The sequence below is a fragment of the Cotesia glomerata genome, linkage group LG9 (genome assembly GCF_020080835.1).
Source record: "Cotesia glomerata isolate CgM1 linkage group LG9, MPM_Cglom_v2.3, whole genome shotgun sequence".
Lineage (NCBI taxonomy): Eukaryota > Metazoa > Arthropoda > Insecta > Hymenoptera > Braconidae > Cotesia > Cotesia glomerata.
The window spans coordinates 3,781,333-3,802,176 of record NC_058166.1 but is presented as its reverse complement, the minus strand read 5'-3'; the positions used below and the strand labels follow the sequence as shown (position 1 = coordinate 3,802,176).

The 20,844-nt window shown below is 30.6% G+C and overlaps 2 protein-coding genes across 2 annotated transcripts in view; both read right to left on the bottom strand.

Annotated features, from left to right (window-relative positions):
- Positions 1-4,793, bottom strand: part of LOC123271216 — a 353,707-nt gene extending 348,914 nt beyond the window's left edge. Inside the window, exon 1 of the mRNA XM_044737478.1 lies at positions 4,384-4,793. The gene's annotated coding sequence lies outside the window, so the exon portion shown is untranslated. The remainder of the gene's footprint in view (positions 1-4,383) is intronic.
- A 13,642-nt stretch (positions 4,794-18,435) lies between these two features.
- Positions 18,436-19,007, bottom strand: LOC123271230. The gene is made up of 2 exons (XM_044737497.1): positions 18,609-19,007; positions 18,436-18,519 (listed from the first exon to the last, which is right to left on the bottom strand). The coding sequence occupies exons 1-2, from the start codon at positions 18,981-18,983 to the stop codon at positions 18,436-18,438; spliced, it is 459 nt and encodes a 152-aa protein (XP_044593432.1). The 5' UTR covers positions 18,984-19,007.
- Positions 19,008-20,844: the final 1,837 nt, after the last annotated feature.

Here is a 20,844-nt window from a genome sequence, read left to right as displayed (position 1 = left end):
AGGGCGAATGTGTAGCTTAATAAATGCACGAATCTTTAACTTTTTGCCGTGAAATAGGTGCAAAAGATGCGTACTTTCGACCGAGGTATAAAGAAAAAATTTTTTTTCGGGAATCAACGAAGTTTTGTCTGAAATGTGCAGAAATGCAAAAAAAAATTTTATACGCCCTTATGGCTCCCGAGACCCACCTCGGATGCCATAAGAGCGTATCAAAAAATTTTTTTTTTTGCCCTCCGGGCGGAAAGTGGCAACTTTCGTCCCGCTGCGCTAAACTATGTTGCCGCTTTTCGCCCTCTTCGGACAAAAAAATAGTATACACTCCACAGGAAGTAAATAAGAAAGCCTCAGATCACATGTAATTGTTGACCTCGGCTTCGCCTCGGCCAACAATTACATGTGATCTGAGACATTTCTTACTTTACTTCCCTAGGTATACAATATACTATTTTGGGAATCGACGTATTTTTGTATGAAACATGCAGAAATGCAAAAAAAATTTTTTTCTCATAACTAAAAATTTTCTTGGACTTGGAAAAAAAAAACAGAATTTTTATTATACGCCCTTATGGCATCTGAGGTAGGTTCCGGGAGTCATAAGGGCATATAAAAAAATTTTTTTTCGGGAATCGATGTATTTTCATCCGAAATGTGCAGAAATGTAAAAAAAAAATTTATACGCCCTTATGGTTCCCGGGTGCCATAAGGGCGTATAATTTTTATACGCCCTTATGGCATCTGTAACGCGACATGTTAAATTAATTTTCACGAAAATTTCTAGTAACAGCCAACTTCGGTATCTTACATTTGTTTTATATATGAACGGATATATAAGGGTGATTCTCTGTAAGAACGTCTTAAATTGGTACAAAATTGTCCGACCAAATTATTTTTGACTTTATTAGAAAAAAAATTAACAAGGGCTACAAAACTATCAGGTTAATCATAATAAATAAACAGCCGGTTTAATTTTTGCTTTTTCGATATTTGTGTATCTTTTGCCATATAACATGACAGGGGACTGGTTGCCAGGGGACTGTTTTTTTTTTTTTTATCAAATTGAGAAAAATCAAGCAAACTACACTTCTCACAAAAATAAAGGGAGCAAGAAAAAAATCCAAATTTTTAGGGGATTTTCAACAGGCTGTAACTTATATAAAAATGATTGCACAGCAAATAAAAAAGAAGCAAATTGTAGCTCTAAGTGTCTGGTTTTCAGATCTGAGTTTGTAAATTTTTTTTTGAGATTTTTTTTCGAGTAATATTAAGAAAACCACCGAAAAAAAAATTTAGAAATTTTTTTGGTTTTTTTTTTTAATCTACGGACTTGGAAAAAATTTTTTCGACTTTACCATCATATGGACCTGATAACTTGTTCATTCAGGTTTAATTTGGTTTTTCAAAAATCTTGATACGAGCATTTCTCGCTGAGACTAATGTTAAGTGTGCCTTTTACTGTTCAATATACCCAGAAAAACCCTACGAAGTTTCAATTTAATCCAGCCAACCGTTTTTTTTTTTCCCACGATTGAATTTTTGAAAAAATTAAAGGAGCAAGAATTTCGCTCTGAAAAGGTCATAATTTTTATCGAAATGAAAAAAAAATTTTTTCTTCATTTTTTTCCTTGAATCTGTATTAGTAACTTCGTAAACTTGCAAGAAAAAAAAAAAAGTAAATAAAAAAAATCGAAAAATTTTCAAGAATTTTTGAATTTTTTTTTCATAAATTGTGAAAAATTTTCGATTTTTTTTATCTTTTTAATTTTTTCAAAAATTCCATCAAGTGGGAAAAACAAACGGTTGGCTGGATGAAATTGAAACTTCGTGGGGTTTTTCTGGGTATATTGAACAGTAAAAGGCACACTTAACATTAGTGGTTGCCGCAATATTTTTGATTGGGCGCTTGATTTTGCAAAAAAACCACAAAAAGCCCTTTTTTGGTTGCTTTTTCAAATTCATGTAATGATTAAAAAAAAAATTTTTTTTTTCAAAAATTAATAACCAATCCTTGTAGAGAGTTTATTCAAGTTTTTGAAACCAACCTTGAAATTTCTCTGCGATCATTGGTTGCTGAGATATTGGTAATCAAAGACAAAATGATCTTTTTCCATTCAAACACCGATATATCAGCGAGAAATGCTCGTATCGAGATTTTTAAAAAACCAAATTAAAGCTGAATGAACAAGTTATCAGGTCCATATGATGGTTAAGTCGAAAAAAATTTTTCCAAGCCCGTAGATTAAAAAAAAAAAACCAAAAAAATTTCAAAATTTTTTTTTTCAGTGGTTTTCTTAAGATTACTCGAAAAAAAATCACAAAAAAAAATTTACAAACTCAGATCCGAAAACTAGACACTTAGAGCTACAATTTGCTTCTTTTTTATTTGCTGTGCAATCATTTTTATAGAAGTTGCAGCCTGTTGAAAATCCCCTAAAAATTTGGATTTTTTTCTTGCTCCCTTAATTTTTGTGAGAAGTGTATTTCAATGCATTCAACTTTTCAAGTTCTCAACGAATGTTTCCATTCATTAGAATAATATTAAAACTTATGGATCCAATTTTATAAATAAATTATAAATAAAAATAGTTACCAGGGGACTGAGTTTTGAAGTGGCCCAGACACATATTTCCAGCACAAACGGTGCTTTGACACTAAATAAAATGGCGATAAAGCGCTAACAGCCCTATGGTTATTAACTCAAGGCTAGTAAGATCCTTATAAACCTTACAAAAGGTAAAATAACACGCCGTATTTTTTTTTTTGGCTTTAAACTTCTAGCAGGGACTGTTCTTGAAATGCCTGGGACAAACTTTGGTTTAATGAATTTAAAGAAACAAATTAATTTTCGGTACTCTTTATTGAAGAATATTGTTAGTTAACTAATTAAGTTTATAAACATTATGGACAAAATGATATATTATGGACGAATAACTTAAAATTTAATCTTAAAGTTTCAATTTTGGGAATGGGACAGCCCTGGGGACTGTTATTTCGGTGGTTTACGATGTACCTGAAGTTCCGAACGTTTTTTTATGAACGAAAATCAAAAAAAAAATTTTTTTACTCCTGAAACTGAAAATGGTTTTTCAGTTTCAAGAAGAGACAGTGAGCCCTATAAATGATAGAATGGCTCCTCAAAACACAAAAACTACCCCTCCAGCTACCCCAAACGGTTATGACATTAAAAAGAAATTCAGAAAAAATCCTTCCGAGGGCCCTTTGAAGCTGCCGATTTTTTGTACGACACCCACAACACCCCCACACTATATGAAAAATCATCAAGCCGTTAGCTGCCCCAGAACTACCCCTTCAGCCACCCCAAACACATAGCATAAAAAAAAAATTTGTAAAAAATCCTTCCGAGGTCCCTTTGAAGCTGGCGATTTTTTATAGGACTCCTACAACACCCTCACACAATATAAAAAATCACCAGGCCCTTAGCTGCCCCGGAACTACCCCTCCAGCCACCCCAAAGTTTTACAAGAATTAGAAAAAAATTCCGAAAAAATCCTTCCGAGGGCTCTTTGAAGCTGGCGATTTTTTGTAAGACTCCTACAACACCCTCACACAATATAAAAAATTACCAGGCCGTTAGCTGCCCCGGAACTACCCCTTCAGCCACCCCAAACACTTTCGACATAAAAAAAAAATTTGTAAAAAATCCTTCCGTTTAATTAAAATTTTAATTTTGGGAATGGGACAGCCCAGGGGACTGTTATTTCGGTGTTTTACGAATTTATAGCAAAAAAACCAAAATTTATTTCATTTTAGTTTTCAATGCTCCAAATAGAAATTTTTTTTTACTTTCGTAATAAATTTTTTTTAGTAACAAAATAACAATTTTTCTAATAAAAAAATGCCTGGGACAGCAAAAAACATCCTTACAGAGAATCACCCATAAGCAAATGTATACAAAATTTTTCGTATAAATTTTTGGCGAAAATTCATGAAAATTAATTTAGCAGATATATGATCATTTTCATAATTTTTTATTTAACAAAAAAAAATTAAAAGAAAAGTTGACAAAAATTTTTTCATTAAATAAATTAAAAAAATGATCAAGTGACTGGTAACTTTTATTTCATCGAAAATTCACATGATATTAAAGTAAGCAGTCTCTTAATAATTTTTTAATTTAATTTAACAGAAAAATTGTTGACAAAAAATTATTTTTTAAAAATTGCATTTTTTATTTTTTTAAATTTCTACATGTCACTTTTTTCTTCTCTATTTTTTGCCATAATTTGTCTGTTAAAAAAATTCTAAAAATTATTAAATATCTGGTAAAATAATTCACATAAATTATATATATGTGGAGTATAAATTTTTTATATATTTTTTCCAAGACGGCTTTGAAGAAAAGTACAATAAATATTTCATTCTTACCTTCGTATCAGTCGTTTCTGAAAAAAACGTTCAAATATCTCTTGACATGTGTTTTGCAATAAAAAAACTTAATATTACATCCAATGCACAATATTTACATTCGTAAATAAATACTCAATATCACACACTACCACATTTCATCTGACTCACCAACACTTGACACTGCACATTAGATTTATCTTAAAAATAAACACAGTCGCAGGTTTTAGTGAAAAAACAAAATAATTACACTATCAAAAAGATTTTTTCACCATTAAATTTATCAAGATAAGTATGATTCATTTTTTCGACTGAGTAAATAAATTTATATTCAATCAGCGTACATATTTTCCGCAAACGCAGGAGAGACTAGTTGTAAGAAAAACACATACGACCAATGCGCGGTACTGACTCCGGCAAACTGAGTCACGCGTGACAAGAGAGCCTGCGAGCGACAGTTGCGCTTTTAGCGGAACATTTTGAAACTGCGCGATGTTTTAACGCAACGGCTTTATCCAACTTTTCTTATCCCGTACTTTTTTAACGTACTCATCACCGTCGTACTTATTTTATTGAACGGTAATAAAATTTTTATCGAAAGATATAAAAATGTTAACAGTACACAAATTGTTGAATTATTATTTTTATTTTTCTTATCACATTTATTAATTTTAATCATAATACTAAAGTTAGCCGACGTTTGCGATTTTACAATTTTTTTTTTTCATTTATTAAATTAGAACTAAAAAGTATTTTTTAAAAATTGCACTTATAGATTTTTAAGTCTTTTACAAATAAAATTTTTTTTTAATAATTATTTTAATAAAAAAAATTATGAAAATTTTTAGATGTCGGCTGACTTAATTTTCATGTTTTAATCACAAGTATCTTAAATTACTTATTGATATAAAAAAAAATTAGAAAAACGGTTGACCCTGAAGGCCATCCCTGCAACTTCCCGCTAATTCCATACTTAGGCGCTTAAAATTGCACCAATGACGTTTTTGAGCTCTTCGAGCTTAAAAATACAATTTATGGGTTATTTTGAGCTCTCCGAGCTCAAAGAGATTGCTTTCCTATGCTTTTGAGCTCTTCGAGCTCAAAAGTCTGATAGGGATTTGATAAGACACTATTTTTTGAATTTTTAAACCGCAATAACTTTTGAATGAATAAACCGATTTTCACGCGGTTGGCAGCATTCGACGCAGTTTTTCAAGCCTCACAAAGAATCTTAAATTTTGAATTGATCGCGCTAGGAATTTCGGAGTTATTACGAAAAAACACTTTTTTCGGTTTTCTTTCGTTCACGATATCTCTCGAACGAATCAACCGATTTTGACCGGACTGATGGCGATCGACGTGGTTTTTTGAGGTTGAGAGCTGATTAGTTTTTGGAATTGAACCATCAAGCCGTTTGAACGTTATTCCAAAAAAACCATATTTGAAAAAAAATTTGTTTTCAGTTTTTTGAAGATTTCTCAAAATCTATTCATCTGAATCGGTTCAAATAGTTTTCAAAATCTAAGTTTGGTCAAGCTCTTTCGAATGGCACCAACCGCGATGAAATCGGTCTAGCCGTTCAAAAGTTATAAGCGGTTCACATACATACACACACACACACACACACACACATACATACAGACACCGTGACAACCTCGCGGGGATAGTCAGGGAAGCTTCCTGTGACCTTCAAACGTCGAGATCTGATGAAAACTCGATTTTTGCAAAACGGGGTGAATACAATAACTTCCCGATTTTTGAAAATCTTCGATTTTCTTAGCGGGAAGTTAAAAATTAGGAAAACGGTTGACCCTAAAGGCCATCCCTGCAACTTCCCGCTAATTCCGTTAATACCTGGCCGCTTTTTTGAGCTCTTCGAGTTCAAAAGTACAATCTGTGTGTTGTTTTAAGCTCTTCGAGCTCAAAAAGATACCTTTTCTATGCTTTTGAGCTCTTTGAGCTCAAAAGTCTGATAGAAGTTTCATAGAACACTATTTTTTGAATGTTCATACCGCAATAACTTTTGAATGAATGAACCGATTTTTACGCGGTTGGCGGCATTCTACGTAGTTTTATAAGCCATATAAACAATTTCTAAGTTTCAATTGGTCAAACTAGAAATTTCGGAGTAACTCTGAAAAAACACTTTTTTCGGTTTTCTTTCGTTCACGATATCTCTCGAACGAATCAACCGATTTTGACCGGATTGGCGGCGATCGACGTGGTTTTTCAAGGTTGAGAGCTGATTAGTTTTTGGAATCGATCGGTTGAGCCGTTTAAAAGCTATCCCAAAAAAACCACTTCAGAAAAAATTTTTTTTCCTACTTTTTTTTAGATTTCTCCAAATTTCTCAAAATCTATCGGTCCGAATCGGTTCAAATTAACAGGAAATCTAAGTTTGGCGAAGCCCTTTCGAATGGCACTAACCGCGATGAAATCGGTTCAACCGTTCAAAAGTTATAAGAGGTTTACATACTTACACACACACACACACACACACACACACACACACACACACACACACACACACACACACACACACACACACACACACACATACATACATACTTACATACATACATACATACAAACATAGTGACACCCTCGCGGGAATAGTCAGGAAAGCTTCCTAGGACCTCAAAACGTCGAGATCTGATGAAAACTCGATTTTCGAAAAACGGGGTAAAACCAATAACATTCCGATTTTTGAAAATTTTCAATTTTCTTAGCGGGAAGTTAAAAAAAAATTATGAAATTTTTTAGATGTCGGCTAACTTAATTTTCATGTTTTAATCACAAGTATCTTAAATTACTTATTGATATAAAAAAAATGATAATCATGAAACTAAAATACAATTACTATAAGTTTTAGAATATTTTTTAAACTCAAAAAATAGAAGTTAATCGTATACCTAAACGTCACAAAAAAAATGTTGACTTTTTGGTACAGTTAACTCAACAAGAAATCAAAAATTAATAATCGTTAACTTGAATTCAACAAAACATTATCTAAAAGAAATTTTTGCCGTTTCAGTAGATATAAATTTATAAAAATTAAATTAGACATCTAAAAATTTTTTATTGAAAAAATTCTTTTATTCAAAAGTTGAATTAGTATAATTCAATACTCTTATCATTAAATCCGAAATTTGAAATTTTATTTAATGAGCATTTAATCATTTGTCCTCAACTCCCAATAATTAAGACTACCTCAGTATCTCACAACTCCCAAATCTTACTTTTTCTTCTAAATCTTACTTTACTTTTTCTTCTAAATAAATTTTTGTAAAGCTAATTATTATTATAATACAACAAAGAAAAAGAAAAGAGAATCTTGTAATAAGAATGTCATTTATTAAATTCGCTCTTCAAATTTGTTTTGCAAATTTACCAAATCATTGAAAGAGGATTGAGAGAAAAATGAAAAAAAAAAAAAATTTTTTTTTCATTTTAATATAAAAATTATAATCTTTTTGAAGCAAAACTCTTGCTCCTTTAATTTTTTCAAAAATTTAATCGAGTGGGACAAAAAAAACGGTTGGCTGGATCAAATTGAAACTTTGTTGGGTTTTTGTGGATATATTGATCTGTAGAAGGCACATTTAACATTATTAGTTTCCGCGATATTTTCCATTAGGTGCTTAATTTTCTAAAAAATTACAAAAAGCCCTTTTTTGGTTACTTTATCAAATTCATTTAATTATTTAAAAAAAATATTTTTTTCCAAAAATTCAATAGCCAATCCTTCTAGAAATTCTATTCAAGTATTTGAAACATACCTTGAATTTTCTGTGCAATTTTTGGTCGCTGAGATATTGATAATCAAAGACAAAATGATCCTTTTCCATTCAAACACCGATATCTCAGCGAGAAATGCTCAAATCGAAGTTTCTAAAGGAACAAATTGAAGCTAAATAAACAAGTTATTCGTCAATATAGTGGTTAAGTCAAAAAAAATTTTTCCAAGTCTGTAGACTAAAAAGAAAAACTAAAAAAATTTTTTTCTCGATAATTTTCTTGAGATTACTTGAAAATAAAATTTTAAAACTCAAATCCGAATACTAGACACTTAGACTTACAATTTGTTTTTTATTTTTTATTTGCTGTACGACCATTTTTCTTCAAATTACAGTCTATTTAAAAACCCCCAAGAATTTGGATTTTTTTTAGCTCCCTTAATTTTTGTGAGAAGTGTACTCTAAAATTTTTCTCAAGACCCCAATGAATTTTATTAAAAGTTAGTATTTATTTAACTTTAGCGTAGGGTATGTAAATAATTGGTGAAAAATTTACTTGATAAAATTAAAATGGCATAAACATTCAAAAAGCAAGATTGTGTACGTTAACATATACCGACAACTACCCACTATAATTCTCTTCGCGATTCTAATGGTAGCTTTTGGTCAATACTGGAAAATAGATAAGTATTCATATCGGAAATATCTAATGAGTAGGGCCAGAAAGTTCACATAGTTTGAATATTAAAATTGCAGTAGTAATAAAAAATTTCCATACTTCTTTTTCTCACAATTTATGTTGATAAATAGCTAAGTTATCTTTAAAAGACAAAGGTTACTTTTTAATTACTTATTTTTTTCTGTAAATACCTAATCTTGCCACCCACTTGCGGTTGGGATAAGAGATAGCCCGTAGTTCCCCTGAAAATAATAGAGTTCGGACACAGTGGACGGAGGTGAGTGAATATAAGTCACAAAAACATGCGATGGGGGGTTTTTTTTTAAAAAATACTGTGTTCCTTCTGTGTAGATTAGGAAATTATTAAAATGATGTTGAATGTGTTGTTCATTCTTCATAACTTATACATGAAATGTTTTAAGGGGTTATACGCAGTTGCAAAGCTAAAAAACAACATTTTTCTATGAATTTTTTCTAGACACAGTTTTTAATTATCAATAACAAGTAATGGTTATTTAAATAGAGCCTACTTTCAAGAATACAATAGCGTGTCAATCATGTAAAAATATAAATGTGCACCGCTCCTGTAGAAGATGTTCTGAACGACCTCTAAAAAAAAGGCGCTTGACGGTGATCTCCATTTCGGTGGTTTGGATTATCTGAAATCGTGGTGAATTCTTTTACAGGATAGATTAATGCAGGTATTGGACGAAGGAATAAAAAAAATTTTGATTTTTGACAAAATGGCGTCTATTTGTAAAAAATTTTTCGTTTTTGTTGAAAAACAATTTTCCAAATTGTTAAAAAAAAAATAGTAATAATTTTTTTGAATCTTATTCCTTCGTCCAATACCTGCATTAATATATCCTGTAAAAGAATTCACCATATTTTTTGATTTCAGATAATCCAAACCACCGAAATGGAGATCACCGCCAAGCGCCTTTTTTTTAGAGGTCGTTCAGAACATCTTCTACAGGAGCGGTGCACATTTATATTTTTACATAATTGACGCGCTATTGTATTCTTGAAAGTAGGCTCTATTTAAATAACCATTACTTGTTATTGATAATTAAAAACTGTGTCTAGAAAAAATTCATAGAAAAATGTTGTTTTTTTAGCTTTGCAACTGCGTATCCCTTAAATTAACCCGACTAGAAAATCTATAGAGAGGCGTTGATTAAGCCTAAATGACGTGTTGTCAATTTTTGATATCATCTTTAAAAATTCTACGAAGATTTTTAAAAGGCTTTGTTGAATTTCTCTGAACAAAAATTGAATCTTATTTTACAAATTATTTCATTTTATAAAATGAAAACTATAGTATTTTACTCTATGCTTAGATTTTATGTTTAAGGAAACTTAATATTTAGTTAAAATACTTTCGAAAGGGAAAAGTAAGTCCTACCTCTATTTTATGATTCCAGACACTTGGGTCACACAAAGGACTCTTTTTACTTTTCGGAGTACATATATTTTTAGTAAAACATCTGTAATTTTACGATTCTTAAGGAGAGACTTAGACCTCATTGTAAATGTTTCCTATTAGTTTTTAAGTTAGTCAAACCGACTCTCTCAAGCGTAAGGACGCTTCTCGAAAACGTAGTCTTTTAATGAAGACTAAATATATATGGGTGATTCTCTGTAAGGATGTTTTTTGCTGTCCCAGGCATTTTTTTATTAGAAAAATTGTTATTTTGTTACTAAAAAAATTTATTACGAAAGTAAAAAAACATTTCTATTTGGAGCATTGAAAACTAAAATGAATTAAATTTTGGTTTTTTTGCTATAAATTCGTAAACCACCGAAATAACAGTCCCCTGGGCTGTCCCGTTCCCAAAATTAAAATTTTAAGATTAAATTTTAAGTTATTCGTCTATAATATATAATTTGGTCCATAATGTTTATAAACTTAATTAGTTAACTAACAATCTTCTTCAATAAAAAGTACCGAAAATTAATTTGTTTCATTAAATTCATTAAACCAAAGTTTGTCCCAGGCATTTTAAGATCAGTCCCCTGCCAGAAGTTCAAAGCTAAAAACAAAAAATCCAGCGTGTTATTTTATTTTTTGTAAGGTTTATAAGGATCTTACTAGCCTTGAGTTAATAACCATAGGGCTGTTAGCGCTTTATCGCCATTTTATTTAGTGTCAAAGCACCGTTTGGCTGGAAATATGTGTCTGGGCCACTTCAAAACTCAGTCCCCTGGCAGCTATTTTTATTTATAATTTATTTATAAAATTGGATCCATAAGTCTTAATATTATTCTAATTAATGTAAACATTTATTGAGAACTTGAAAAGTTGAATGCATTGAAATAGTTTGCTTGATTTTTCTCAATTTGATAAAAAAAAAAAACCGGTCCCCTGGCAATCAGTCCCCTGTCATGTTATATGGCAAAAGATACACAAATATCGAAAAAGCAAAAATTAAATCAGCTGTTTATTTATTATGATTAAGCTGATAGTTTTGTAGCCCTTATTAATTTTTTTTCTAATGAAATCAAAAATAATTTGGTTGGACAATTTTGTACAGATTTAAGACGTCCTTACAGAGAATCACCCATATGAATGTTAACCAATGCGTATTTTATTTATAAATATAAAACCTTAAATAATCACAATTACCTTTCCATAACTTTCAACAGGCTTTGACTAAATTATGTTGTAGAAATAAAAACAATTTTTTTTTAAACAAATTGTCACTTCTCAGTATAATTACAAGTACGAAAAAATTTTTTTAAGTCTAAAATCTTTTTCAAGACGAAAGAAAATTTGAAAAATTTTATGTTTAATTGTTTTGTAAAAAATAATCTTGATCTGCAAATGTTAAAATTTTTTTGTTGCTACAGATTTGAAAAATAAACATAAAGCTACAATTTTTTCCTTCATAATAAATAATAATAAAACGATTAATTCAAATGTAAGTGAATGAATAAAAGATATTCTCGAATAGTTAAATAGAATTTTTTTATTGACAAATATTTAGTTAAAATATATACTACCCGGCTATAAATTATAGTGCGAGGCATGATGGAGTTAATTTAGGGTAAGTCTGCTTCGCGTACAGTCAACGCTCTTTGTATTTGACTCGCCCGTACAGGACCATTCTCTGTATTTGACTCGTCGTCCATAAGAGCTGTGTAAAATCGTCAAATACAGAGGAAGAATGTGGTCAAATACAGAGAGCGGTCCAATACAGAGAGCGTCGACTGTAACTTAAGCGTCCCTAATTCGCGCCTTATATCAAATCCATTTCAAAAATTTTTGATAAAATATAATGCCTTTATTAAAAAAAATATGACTCGAAAGGAATATCTTTACAATAAACGTTTTTGTAATTGACTGTCTCACACTCAGACGAAAAGTATTTACGATCTTATTTAGTCACGCTCTCAATAACAACGCTTATTACTATACATTTAAGTCTAATATAAACATGTAGAAAATATCTTATATCATGTAAACATTTTTTTATCTTGTAAACACTTATTTCGAGAATAATATCAAATATCACGGATTAATTTTGAATTCTAACGTCTAAATAAAGAAACTTATTCTAACAAATATAAAAATTAAAAGAACCTTTTTTACAGTAACAAGGCTTTCTAAAATATAAAAAAAAAAATATGAAATTAAAAAAAAAATAACAATTTTATTATTTTTTCTATTGCACGCCTCATAAGCGAAGCGTTGAGATAGTGCTCTACTCTCAAAATGTCAAAAAAGCAGTTTTCTCGAAATTGAAATTGATTTTTTTTTACTTACATCGCACTTAAGGAGGTTCAAGCGTAACTTATCAGTCAAAATAATGTTAAAATTTCTTTTTACTTTCAGTCTTCCCAATATTCGTCAAAAATCTTTATTTTAATTTAAGATAATTTAAACAAGTTGATAATTGATAATTTTTACTTATTTAATAAAATAAAGTAATAAAATGACTTTCGAATTTTTTACTTGCCGGATTAAATAAACAGATTTGGCAACAGCGCGTTTGATTGTACCCATTACAGAGACATGGATGAGTGTATGAGTTAAATATTTCTCTCTCTGTAACTATATTTCTATCCTTTTCTTTTTTCTCAGCTGTTGAAGTGACGTTGCCAAACCTTTACTCGAATAAATAGCTGACAATAAACGAGTCAAAAACTTAAAATTAAACTTTAATTATTTCAAAAATTATATCGGTAATGTATTATTATTCAATTTTTTTTATATTTTACAATAATCCAAGTTTCTTGTGTATAGTTTTTTATTCGTTAAAGTTGGGTGGTTAATATTGAAAAAAATAATTAAAGTCTCGACTAAAGTTTATCCGCCATAAGAGCCCGTGTATAAGGAGATAAAAACTGTGATTTTTGAAATTTAATATCTAAGTAACTAAACAGTGAATCTTTTTAAAATTTTGGGATGAAATAAATGACGTATTTATTTATTCGTATACTTAATTTCAAAGCTCAAAGTTGGAAATTATTTTTTACATTAGATTCGCTCGAACCTCCTTAATTGATTTAAGTAAATATTTTTTTCTGTGATACTAATATGCATTGGACAGCCTCTAAATTTGAGAAATAATAACTACCACCAATCAAAAGACATATTTAGATTTGTATATTATTAAAACAAAAATAAAATGACATAACGATAAATATAATCATAACAAAAAAAGCTTTTTTTCCGGTAACTATCAATCGAAATCCTTTCTTATAAGTACTCAAGTACAGTACAAAGAATAACAAGCGTGTATTTACTATCACAAGACTCTTTTTGTTATTTATTTTTATATTCTTTCATATCTATGGAGTTTTTGTTTTTGAATGTTTTAATTTGTATTGGAATTTTTCTTTCTGCTGTTTGTTGTTTTTACAATGAAACAACTGTGTAGTACAAGCTTAGGGCTTTAGTGAACCACAAGAAAAGAAATTAAACTTTAAACCCGCAGGCCAGTCGACAGTAATCAAACAGCGAAGCAAATATAACATACAATGTAAAACATAATTTTAAATACATAGTACAACGTAGCTTTTTAAAAACTAAGGAAAATGAATAGGAGTCTAGAGTAATATAACTCATGAGTAGATGTTAGTCATCGTATCATATGCTTTTACGTTGTAGGTAAAAAAATAAAAAATTGGAGGTATACATCATATGTCTAGATATCCACGCACGCTTTCATCAAGAGCGCATACATGTCTAGGGACACATAGAACACTTTATTAGGCTTTCTTAAGATTTTTTTTCTTTTGTTTTTATTAAAATTATCAACAGAAATATTTCGTGATAAAAGAGTTGGGATAGTATTTCAACTACACTGTGAGATTATGAGTTTTTATCTCGATTGACTGAGCTTACGCGTCATTGCTACACTGATAAAAAAAAAATTTTATTCAAGAGAAAAATTTTTGAAGGTCTCTATGAATGTACTATCAGGATGAGCTTAAAAAATGTCATCAATTAAAAAATAAGATTGTATTTTGTCCACTGATGATATTTTTAATGATATAAGCTCATTCTGATGTTACACTTATCGAGACCTTTCATTTGAATACCCACACGAATTTTTTATATATTTTATATATTTCATAAATATGAGAAATATCATGTATATAAAATATATGAAATAAATAGTGTGAGTACTCAAATGAAAGGTCTCGATGAGCATAACATCAGAATGAGTTTATGTCTTGAAAAATGTCAAGAATTAAAGAATAATGTTGTATTTTGTCTACTAATGACATTTTTTAAGATAAGCTCGTTCTGGTGTAAAACTTATCGAGACCTTTCATTTGAATACCCACACGAATTTTTTCTATATTTTATTTTAGGATTTTTAATGGGTACGGTGATAGGTTCTGTTAATAAGTAAACGTGAGGTTAATTTACTATGTATATTGTAACGATTCACGACAGAAATATATCACCCGGAGCCACGTGCACTCAGGACGGGGAGTTAGGTCGGAATAATGGTGTCCACTACCGCACTTTGGGTATCAGAGTCGAAGTTTAAAGGGTAGTAGTGGGGTAGAAGGCCCCGAAGATTTGCGAAGGGACACGAAGGAAATTTTTGGGAAATAGAAAAGTGCAAAGGGGCAATAAGCCTTCGTGACGTCAGCGGGCCCGAGAGTACAGCTGGCCATGCTGACCTCGGGTCCTCTATCGCTTGCGTTTATTGCACATAGAAAAAAGAGTAATAAACAGGAAGGGTTTGAGAAAAGTTATTGGGAAAAAACTCATGGGAAAAACCTATAAGCCGGAGAGAAAAGGCTCCGGATCTTAAAATGTACAAATATTTACAACTTAATCCTATTACCACTGAAAGTTTACAACTAAATTATTCTATTGAATTTACTACATTTTACGATTTCAAATCTTAACTGTAGCCTAAATGTCTAACAAAATAATTTTAATTTTAACTAAATTTTTACTAATTTTTAAATAATTTTAATGTCAGCGGTCACATGACCGCCACATTATATATTTCACAAATATGAGAAATATCATATATATATATATATATATATATATATATATATATATATATATATATATATATATATATATAAAATATATGAAAAAATCATGTGCGTACTCGAATAAAACGTTTTGTTGAGCGTAACATCAGGATGAACTTATATCTTTAAAAATGTCAATAATTAAGAAATGAGATTGTATTTTGTCTACTGATAATATTTTAACGATATAAGCTCTTCTTAATGTTACACTTATCGAGACCTTTAATTTGAATACCCACACGAATTTTTTATATATTTCACAAATATGAGAAATATCATATTGTAACGGGTAAAATTGTTGATAAGAGGGATTTTAGCCCCTTTTATTATCTAATTAACTAAATTAACCCGAGTCCAGTTTCCATGATCCAAAAATCCTAGAATAGACCGTACTAGACAATATCAATAAATCCCCGGCTCGAATTTAGAGCTCGCCGATGTCCAGGGTCAAAAAGGGGATTGTCCAAATAAACCAGAACAAAACGTAATAGAAGAAACAATAGAAATCTTTTATTTAGTAACAATAATTAAACATCGTGGTGAAAAGAAAAACCTTCTATCACCTTTACAAAATGGTAGACACAATCATTCGTCCAAATCCGCGCTTCCCGATATTTTTCTGTTTTACCGACTGATGGTAAACATAGAACTAACCTACGATCTCGAGACCGCACTGGAACGGGTGCTCGCCGCGCTGACGCCGCTCGACAGTATCCGGCGCAGACAAGGCACCAGGAGGGCCACTTTCACGGCTTACGATACCGCACTGCGTCTTTTCAAGGTGACGCAGTACCGGAACCGTACGGAACCCCGGATTAAACCGCTGGGTAAAACGGCCCACGATCTAGTAGAAGAATTGACGAAAAGAGGCAAGTAACCTCACCTCTTTTTTTTTGCCAGGAAAGAGGGGTGCAACATAGATATCGTCATGGCGACCCCAGGAACCCAACACTATCTCAAGATTTATTTTAGTATTATATGTATTATTTAATTTCTTTATTTAGTTAACTTTGTTTAAAGTGTATTTTATTATTTTTCAAAAAGTCACTTGCAACGAAACGGAAGGATCGTTTTAGACACCTATCGCCAGGTTTGAAAGCTCGAAAAACGTCAATTAATTCTAAGTTTTTAATTTCGAAATTTCATTTTCAATAATTAATTTTGCACAAAATTATTTCCCTCACTAATTTTTGCCCGGGGAGTTAGAATAATTTTGGCGTTCTTACAGCCATCCTACGGCGCACTAAAATAATTTACACGGCGTTCTCCAGTCCAATTCTTACGATTTTGGATTCTCCAAAATTCGAGCCTATCCTGGCGGACATTTAGCGCATACCAAAATTAAACATAAATAATAAATACTTAACAATAATTGTAATAAACAATCCTCGTGATGCCCAAAAAAACGATATGCGCGGGGCAAAATAATTTTCCTTCGTCGGATTTTATCGGCAAAATTCCGAATTTCATATAGGTTTATACCTATATATGGTCTTTAATTAACCATTTAAAAAAAACAATAACAAAAGATAAAAATAAACAATAAATTTCGGCTCTTTAATGCCCTCCTGCGCCGGCTCAGCCGGCATAACATACCCAATTCGCCGAGTGCGTCACACGAATGACAAAAATAATAAAATACACTTTAAACAAAGTTAACTAAATAAACAAATTAAATAATACATATAATACTAAAATAAATCTTGAGATAGTGTTGGGTTTCTGGGGTCGCCATGACGATATCTATGTTGCAATATATATAAAATATATGAAAAACTCGTGTGGGTATTCAAATGAAAGATCTCGATGAGCCTAACATCAGGATGAACTTATATCTTTAAAAATGTCAATAGTTAAGAAATGAGATTTATTTTGTCCACTGATGATATTTTTAACGATATAAACTCATTCTGATGTTACACTTATCGAGACCTTTCATTTGAATACCCACATAAATTATTTATATATTAGAGAAATAGGGATAATTCCTAAAATATTAATTCTAGGAAAAAATCATAAGAAACTAAATTTGTAGCTTACGAAATTTCCTATAAAAAATATTCTTATGGGTGATTCTTTGTAAGGACGTCTTAAATCTGTACAAAATTGTCCGACCAAATTATTTTTAATTTTATTAGAAAAAAAATTAACAAGGGCTAAAAAACTATCAGCTTAATCATAATAAATAAAAAGCCGATTTAATTTTTGCTTTTTCGATATTTGTGTATCTTTTGCCATATAACATGACAGGGGACTGTTTGCCAGGGGACTGTTTTTTTTTATCAAATTGAGAAAAATCAAGCAAACTATTTCAATGCATTCAACTTTTTAAGTTCTCAATGAATGTTTACATTAATTAGAATAATATTAAGACTTATGGATCCAATTTTATAAATAAATTATAAATAAAAATAGCTGCCAGGGGACTGAGTTTTGAAGTGGCCCAGACACATATTTCCAGCACAAACGGTGCTTTGACACTAAATAAAATGGCGATAAAGCGCTAACAGACCTATGGTTATTAACTCAAGGCTAGTTAGATCCTTATAAACCTTACAAAAGTTAAAATAACACGCTGGATTTTTTTTTTTTGGCTTTGAACTTCTGGCAGGGGACTGATCTTAAAATGCCTGGGACAAACTTTGGTTTAATGAATTTAATGAAACAAATTAACTTTCGGTACTTTTTATCGAAGAAGATTGTTAGTTAACTAATTAAGTTTATAAACATGGACCAAATTATATATTATTGACGAATAACTTAAAATTTAATCTTAAAGTTTTAATTTTGGGAAGGGGACAGCCCAGGGGACTGATATTTCGGTGGTTTACGAATTTGTAGCAAAAAAACCAAAATTTATTTGATTTTAGTTTTCAATGCTCCAAATAGAAATGTTTTTTTACTTTCGTAATAAATTTTTTTTAATAGCAAAATAACAATTTTTTTAATAAAAAAATGCCTGGGACAGAAAAAAACATCCTTACAGAGAATCTACCTTTTACTATGGGGCTATATTTAATATTTTAAGAGTTATCGCTAAAACATTGTTAAAACTACAAAAAACAAAGCTATATTATAAATTTTTCAAAATTTTATCTATAAATTTAGATAAATTTCTTACAACCCTTGACGCTACAAAAGCGAAAGTTAGTCTTGAGGACAAAATAGCTTGTTGTTGTAGAAGAGGCTGTACATATTACGTTGCTCGCGTTCTGCTGGATCGTAAATGTCCTGAAACAAACCAACGAATACAATTATGATCATAATTTATTGGGAAGAAAGGAGTGGGAGGACTAATTTTTTCGAGGACTTATACTTACTGTGAAACGTTCTAGGTAACAACTTATACTTAAAGGCTCCGTTTGAGTTGTCATAACAAATATTACACAAAATAACATTTTTCCGGGCCCATCGATGACATATATAACAAGTATAGTGTATCTTCTTTCAATCTCTATAATTTGGACTCTTGCACACTCGACAGAAAAACTGCCTCTATTCGTCGCTCCTCTGGTTCTTCCTTTAGCGACTAATTTTTCCCAGCCATCTTCCGCGAATTTAACCACATCTGGATCATTTTTCTTCAATGTTAAATCGTATAAATCTTTTTTTTCTTCACAATTAGAATTATTTGTTGAAAAAGACAAAGACAGGCTTGCTGTTAAAATTACCGATATTAAAAAAAATTTATACATTTTTATTTTATTGAATACTGCTGGTGACTTGAATTGAATTAAATCGAGAACTGAAGGTTGATAAAAATAAATAAATACTTTATAGAAATAAATTTATCTTTTAGATAATTCACCTGTGTAAAAAAAAGTTTCCGGAATAGTTCCTGATCCGGAACTTTCCTATGATAAGACAATCCGGAACATCCCCGGAATACTTTTGCAATGTTCTCGAAATAGTTCTGGATCATTCATGGAACACTTCCGGAACATTTCCGGAAAATCTCCGACAGACTTATAAAACATCGCTGGAATACTTCGAGAATAAATTAGGAATACTTCCGGAACATAATCCAAACGTTTATCGGAAATGTTTCAGAAGTATTCGAAAATTTTTCCAGGAATATTTTAAACATATCCCCCATGTATTCCCGATATATTTTGTAACTATTCCCGATTTGTTCTAGAAGTATTTCGGGAATATTCCAGGAGTTAACCGGAGATGTTCCGGAAGTATTCCTAATTTATTCCAAAGAAGTGTTCCACGGATGTTCCAGAACTATTTCGAGAACATTGCAGAAGTATTCCGGGGATGTTCCGGATTGTCTTATCATAGGAACGTTCCGGACCAGGAACTATTCCGGAACTTTTCAGGAAATTTTCTTTTTACACGGGCATAATTCGATTATTGGTTCTTCTTTTTCCTTTATCTTTAAATAAAATTGTTATTAGAGTAATGAAATAATTTAAATACCACGAGATTTATCTAATAAATTCCTTCAATTTTTATAACATTACGATGATTATTATTAGCAACATGTAATTACTATCTCAACAAATACAGTTTCACTAGAAAAAACTGCATCAAGTTCACGTTCATAAGACTCATTTCAATAACATTCGCTTTTTATATTATTTAAACTAATTTCGGGCAGTGAAATTTTATTTTGAAATAAAGAACTTAAATGTTTAATGCGTATTACTAAAAAAAAAAAAAAAATTCGACTATCGTACTGAGAAGTCATTAAAATTTCAATTTGTTTATTTAAAAGTCAATAAAAAACATGATAATAAACAAATGAAATTTGCAAAAGAATTTTATGTAGAATTGAAGATATTTTACTATAATCGTTGAAAATTTCGTTAAGTTACCCGAGTCGAAATTTAAAGCCGAAATAGAGCTTCCTAGTCCGGGATAGAACCCATTTAGAGCCCAGTAGTACGAATAGCACTGACATTGGACCCACAGGTCCGACTTTTAATCGAGAGGTCCGATTTTGAGCCTCGAGGTCCTCTCTAGACTTCGAGAGGTCCGATTTTAAGCCCCGAAGTCCGATACAGAATTGAAATCATTATTTTTACCATTTATTTATTTATCAGTGAACTTGTTAATTAATTTTTTTTTATTTAGACAACATATACGAGAGAATTTTTTTAAGTTGTGTCGTAAAGGAGAAGCTAATCAATCGTAATTTATTTATTTATTAAGATTTGTACCCATTAATTAATGAAAATTCGTATTTTCAAACTGACAGCTCTCAGAGGTATATCAGCGAATAAATTTATTACTTATATTTTTCCAGAGACGTACATAAAATTTTTAGAAATTACATATGAAAATTCGTCATTGAAAAAAAAAATTTATTTTCAAATTAATATTATTAATTTTTTTATTTTTTAATATAGGCAATCCAGTCCATAAACAAATTACTAATGAATATTATACAACACTCATGATCCTGCTGCGCTAGTTGTATGCAAACCTTACAACGATATACTTGAAAGTAAAGAGATTTTAGAAAATTTTAATAATATTTTGTAAAATTCGTTAAAGCTTTTTAGAATGTTGAAAATTTAGTAATTATATAGAAGTGGGGTTCGCATG